The sequence below is a fragment of the Spermophilus citellus genome (assembly GCF_964194105.1).
Source record: "Spermophilus citellus genome assembly, chromosome: 7".
Classification (NCBI taxonomy): domain Eukaryota; kingdom Metazoa; phylum Chordata; class Mammalia; order Rodentia; family Sciuridae; genus Spermophilus; species Spermophilus citellus.
This window is the reverse complement of record NC_138188.1, coordinates 94,241,820-94,248,166: the sequence shown is the minus strand read 5'-3', so window position 1 is coordinate 94,248,166 and position 6,347 is coordinate 94,241,820. Positions and strand designations below refer to the sequence as shown.

At 32.2% G+C, this 6,347-nt stretch overlaps 1 protein-coding gene across 6 annotated transcripts in view; it reads right to left on the bottom strand.

Annotated features, from left to right (window-relative positions):
* Positions 1-200: 200 nt before the first annotated feature.
* Positions 201-6,347, bottom strand: part of DZIP3 (DAZ interacting zinc finger protein 3) — a 91,954-nt gene continuing 85,807 nt past the window's right edge. For all 6 annotated transcript variants that reach the window (XM_081301621.1, XM_081301620.1, XM_081301622.1 and 3 more), the window contains 5 exons: positions 5,916-6,055; positions 4,413-4,533; positions 3,660-3,803; positions 3,458-3,559; positions 201-1,946 (listed from right to left, as the gene is read on the bottom strand). In XM_081301621.1, coding sequence (XP_081157747.1) covers positions 1,836-1,946; positions 3,458-3,559; positions 3,660-3,803; positions 4,413-4,533; positions 5,916-6,055 — 618 coding nt within the window. In that variant the 3' untranslated portion in view covers positions 201-1,835. The remainder of the gene's footprint in view (positions 1,947-3,457; positions 3,560-3,659; positions 3,804-4,412; positions 4,534-5,915; positions 6,056-6,347) is intronic.

Genomic DNA, 6,347 nt, shown 5'->3' with positions numbered 1-6,347 from the left:
TAGTTTTCGGGGGGCTGGGGATGTGGCTCAAGCGGTAGCACGCTCGTCTGGCATGCGTGCGGCCCGGGTTCGATCCTTAGCACCACATACAAAGATGTTGTGTCCGCCAAGAACTAAAAAATAAATATTAATAAATTCCCTCTCTCTCTAAAAAAAAGTAGTTTTGGGTATACTGAAGATAAAATACACAAATAAAATAGTTGCTTAAGAAACATTTATTATTTTCCACATGAAAATGGAATTACATTGTAAACATAAACTAAATTTTACAAAGTAACTTGCTACATGACCATGACTTTGAAGTGCTAGGTTAATTTAAAGGCCCTGTGTAATTCTAATACATTCTTGGCATTTTATGTATGATGACTGCTACCTTTTTTGAATATTTTCCCTCACATTTTCTCATTACAGAAAAATAACCATTTAGCATTCAATTACAGAAATAGATATTTTAAATAGAGATTTTAAAGTAACTTCAAAATATCTAAACTGAAATATATAGTTCAAAAAGTTGATGAGTTAGAAAACATTTATTCTTTTCCATAAATTAATGAAATTTAGACTGTGAATGTGAGCCAAGGAACATATGAATCAAAAAGTAACTCTAAATTACATTAATTTTGCAACTAGAGACATATACAACGCAGCATTTACACAATACTATTTTCAAAATAGTTTTTTGACTGCTAAGAATTAAAATTCTCAGTTACAAGTTTTATATATGCAATTCAGCCCAGTGGGCATCAACTTTGTCACAAGAAGCAACAACATATAAACAGTATTCCCCCTTAACCAGAAGAAGAAAATTAAGACTTTCTAAAAAGAAAATAAATCCCTTCAAAATGCAAATTATTAAGGTCCAAAGAGCATGTATACAAATGAACATAAAATCTCAATCATTCAATTTGGCAAGTGAACTAATTTGTATATTAGTACTCCTTCCCTCTTTTACCATGTCCTGATTTCTCAGAATAGTTGTTCTGCACCTATTATGTAAGACATTGGGAACACAAATGTCTTGTGGTGTTCTGGCAAATGTTTAAGAACCAGCTCATGAAGGAAAGACAAGTCATTACTTACAGTATTTACCAATTTCTACTGTATAAATACTGCCACCACGGCAGCTTTCCTTCTACCATTTGACACCTAGTTTGCAAAATTTCTGAAACTTTAACAATTATCCCTCATAAGCCATTACAAACCAGCTCCAACATACCTCTAAAATATGTACCCATGAAGAGATTGTGAGCTACCTGATAGTGTGGTCTCTACCATCAGGTAGCTCACACTCTCTTCATGGGTACATATTTTAGAGGATAGAAAACAATAGGAAAGAGAAATACAATTTAAATAATCCAATTAAATTTTTATAGCTAATATTTAAAAGTTAAGAGGAACACTAAAATCCATGGGATTTTTCTACTTCTCTTCTTCACTATTCTACTTTTTCTCCTAAACTTTTTTCAGGAAATTATAAGGTAGTGTACTTGTCAGAAAGTAAAGAATGAGTAGAATAAGAAGGAAGAAAGACAAGAAATCTTAAGAAATTCAGCAATATAGCTATCGTGTTTACAGGAGAAAAAACACTTACAAAGATAAGAGCAAATATAATTTAACAAAACTCATCTTCTTTAAACCTCTTTAGTTCAGTTCACAAGTCTTGAAGATTTTTGTCTTGATTCCTCTGGCTGCCTCTTCAATGAGATTAGCTTGCTTCTTTAGCATAATAGGAGAGCACTGCTTCACACTACTCACACAATCAGTTCATAATAAAAGGCAGAACTAAATTCTGGAGTATGAAAACTTAGCCTCCTTTTGCAGTCACCTCCCTTATATCACACCTTGGGCAACTGTCGGCTGGGGTGACCAGGAAATTCCTCTGGTAATAAAACATGGAGTCTACAGGTTGGGCATGTCCCCTGTTGCATCAGCCATGGTCTAATGCACTAAGGAGCAAAAAGATTCACATCAGTCTCTTAGATTTAGTCTAGCAGAAGCAGCTGTCACTCTGTATACCAACCACATGTCTTCTGATGAACCTTAAAGCTTAAGCCTTACCCAGTGGATAACTATGTGATTTGTGATTTGCTGAGCAATATTATTTGGTAACTGTAGAATACTTTTTAGCCAGTTTATTTTTATTAAGATTCTTTCCCCAACCTGTTGTCACAATGACTAGCAATTCTTCCTGACAAGGAAAATCAGGAAACTTGCTATAATATTTTTCTGGTTTATTTCATTACATATTATGCTCATATAATCCAGAAAAAGTCAAAACTAAACATACAAATTTATCAATACTTTGTATAAAATACATATCATGTTCAGAAGTTAAAATCCCTAGTGATGAATAAACTCAGGTTGTCGTCTATGTTAAAATGGCAGTGATATTCAACTATAAACTATCTGTTAAGAATCTGCTTGAATACTGACTTTATAAAAACAAGTAATTTTGACCTGTATGAATAATGGAGAGCCAGGTCAGATGAGAGAGGATTAAGAATTAAGCAGTATAAATGAGGTTCACTAACCCGAATCCTAGAAAGTAACCTGAATGAATTATGTGCTTTGTATTCAATTGGCAATGACAAAGAGCAAAATAAATTTTGTTAAATATTTACTTTCTATTATAAATTGTCAGGACTTTTAAAACTTAAAATAGGAATGTCAGGTGGCTAAGAATCTCTCTTGGAGCTCTTTTGGGATTAACTATTTTATGTATATCTCTTCATGTAAATGTAAATGCAATACATAATTTTGTACCAGGTACTACATATTGAAATTTTGAAATGTTTTACAAACATGGCTTGAATGAGCTGGTTATTTTTCTGAGAAGTCTTTTTTGTGTTAGACTATCTTTTCCCATGTCAAATTACATCTCTCCACAAAGGACTTAGACTGTATATTGTATATGAATAGCACTTACATAGCAGCAACACTAGGAGTTGATTCATATAAATGCCAAAAATAAACAGGAGATATTACAGCCTTAACATTTTTCTAACATTAAAACTCAAGTCTGAGCATCTTCAAATGCAAATATAGGAGCCTGGATAGACTGTTAAGATAGGTTTATGCTTAATAATGGGGGGGGGCAGGCATCAAAGGTATAGACAGAGTATACTATGAGGAATTTATAGCAAGTCAAGGTAAAGTGCCACTGTTGTGTTGCTAGTTTTACCACTAAATTGTCATGTCAATCAATATTTTCTCAGAGACCTGCTTACCGTGTACCATTTAAATCTCAACGTAGTCTCTTCTCCTGTAAGGTATATGGAAATATGAGAAAGCGCAGCGTAGATATTGTAAGAACAGGAGAAAAGTATAAATGTTTCTGTGTGGTACCCAAAGGTGAAGTTCAGAGTTATACCTAGTGGAGCTTGTCACAGGAAGATGATGCACGTATATGATGTTAAATAAGGTAATATGAATCTCCCTTAGCTGATTAAAGGGTTACCTGAGAGTGGAATTTGTGAGCACAAGGCAAAACTGAAAGGTTTTCTGGAGAAAGATTCTCATGACAGATTACACAAGGTTCTTCTTCTTCCTCCTCATTATCCTATGGAAAAATAAATATGTTAAATTTGGCCTATTTGTTTCTCCTGAAAACACAAATGTTTTCGTTAAGTGTTTCAACAATTCAATAATTTCAGTCTCACCAAATTATTTGCTCCTTCCCATGTGGCAGAACTTTGTGAACTGAGGGGTTTCCAAGCTGGTTTGGGGGTCTGGGGAGCATTAGGCTGTGATGAGGTATGACTGGGTGAAGCACAATTGCCATTTGGTACTGATTTTCCTTGACTCTGAAAATAAGAATATTATATTGATAGCTTAGAATTGTTCTAAAACAGCATAAACTTATAGAATTTCAGACAATGGGGTGGAAGAAGAATTAGCAAAAGGGTAAATAATCAGATTCATGAGGAATCTTGACACAAAATGTTGACAATACTTGTCAGAGTTAGGTGAAGACAAAAATAACTCTATATGTTCTTTTCATTAAAATAATCCTTACCAAAAAATTTTAACAAATAAATTAAATAATCCTTACAGAAAATTAAGGAAAAAAGTCACCATTTAGAATCATTCAAAGTAACCTAGAGAAAATTTCAAGAGGGTCAGTTTTATTCTAGAATGATCTGGTGAAAGGTATTTAAATTTGTCCATTCAAGGATATTTGTTCTTTCAAGTAGAAGTTATTAAATTATTTACTGTTAATCAATAATTTGCTATATGACTAGAGGTTATCAATTTTATTAACATGCTATGGAAATAGTTAAAATAACCAACTATTAGAGAGATGCAAGCAGAAAGATATGAAATAATAATTGAATCTGGGGCCTCATGTATCTAATCAAGCACTCTACCACCGAGTTATATAAACCCCTAGCCTGAGTGATATAGCTTTTTACCTGTGATTTCTTGGGATCAATAAATTGGGAAATTTTGTAAACAATTTCATCAAATGTCAGCCCAGATAAGTTCTTCCCATGAGAATCCTTCAATTTTCGTAAGAAATCTGTAAGTTCCTTTCTGAAAGAGATGAAAGAAAGAGAGGTGATGATTTTCCCTATTGACTTGAGGATATACCCTCCAAATGAGACATAAAACCCTGTTACATAATATGTATGTAGAATACAAATGTAACCCTTCTGGTTTCTTATCTAAAACAATTGATTATAGGTCCATCTGCAATTATATTAAGCCAAAATGAAAACACCTAATTCTGTTTAATAATGATGTTTAATGTTTTCATTAGTGATAAAATTTAGTATTTATTTTCTTTCCAAAAAAGAGATTATAACCTTTTTTTGAGAGCTCATTATATAAAAATTGAGTTTACTTATTTGTGTACTTAAGTTTTTATATTTTTCTCTCAAACTTCCCTTATGACTTAAATATTCCTTTTACCTAGGTTGTTAGTGTTTTCTTTCTTATTTATCTGTTAAGAGTTAACTTTTTAAATTCGTAGAGAAAAATAAAAAATTACTTGGAATAGAAAAGCAAAAATTAAAAACCACATTTTTCGATAAAGGAACCTATAATTGTTTTAATCATTATGCTCCTTTTCATTTCCCAAAGTCCACTAAGCCTACAACTACTTTTTTGATGAAAGAGAGGATCAAATATTTTTCTCCCTCAAATGAAGAGTAGTGTATTAGCCTTATATGTTTACCTTTCATTTATAATTTATTCATTTTATACTTATCTATTTATAACAACTCTGTATATTATATTTTTCACTTTTATTTTATTATTATGAATTATAAACTTATCATCGAATCCAAATAGCATCAGTAGGCATAGTAAAGTATTAGTTTTTGAATGAAAATATTGGTGAAAATTCAAATTACATCCTTGGGTACAAGAAATAAAAGAAACTTCATTTGTGTAGGAGAATTAAATATCCTTCTGCCAAAGTCAGACTATAGAAAAAAAGAGCACAATAAAATCATGATTTCTTGCACTTAACTGTTTTTCCTAACAAAGAAATTATAAGAATCTTCAATAAAATTAAGAAAATAGGGAACTATAACCCGATGATGTTTGGGCTTATTTAGCATACAATTAACTTAAAAGCCCCTTTGAAAATAGGTTATCAAGGTAAATATTGCAGCTGGTAGCATTAAAATTTGATCGGTTACCACTACTTATACTCTCAGTAAATGAGCAAACCTAAATTTAAAATGTTATTTTCTCATAATTAAAGTCTAATAATATTAGTGAAGAAGTTTAGCATTTCTGTTGAATACTATCCTTTCTTGGTAAATTTCATTTTCCTTACCAAGACCATGGTAAAGAATTATTTATATTTCTGTGTGAATTTTATGTTTCTCTGAAAAGTTTCACTGTCACAGATATGGCTATGGAAACTGTATAATATGATCTCAAGCACTAAATAAAAACTGAGGTACCTGGTTTGTTGTGGGAAAGCAGTTTTCAGCCTGTCTGTAATCCTCTCCAAATTCATCAGGGAAGGATCATTTCCCAGACCTGTACCAGGAGGCACAGTCTCTCCCACAGGAGTTGGCATAGTCCAGGCTATGCCAGTCATCTGTAAGGAGCAGAAAGTTATAACCCATTAGTTTTAAATAGTACAATTCCATGCCAACATGACACTTACATACTTCAGAAAATGACTACAATGAAGAATAACACTGATACTCACATTCCCTTTTCAGAGATCCTTTAAACTAGTGCAACAACATTTCTAATTTGTTACCTAACTATTTATTATAAAATAAGACATGCTTGCCTCAGTAATTATAAACATGTACATAAATGCACAGTGTTTTTGGTGTATTTTTTATAATAGTGGAAAACTGAAAACAACCAAAAGACTGTAA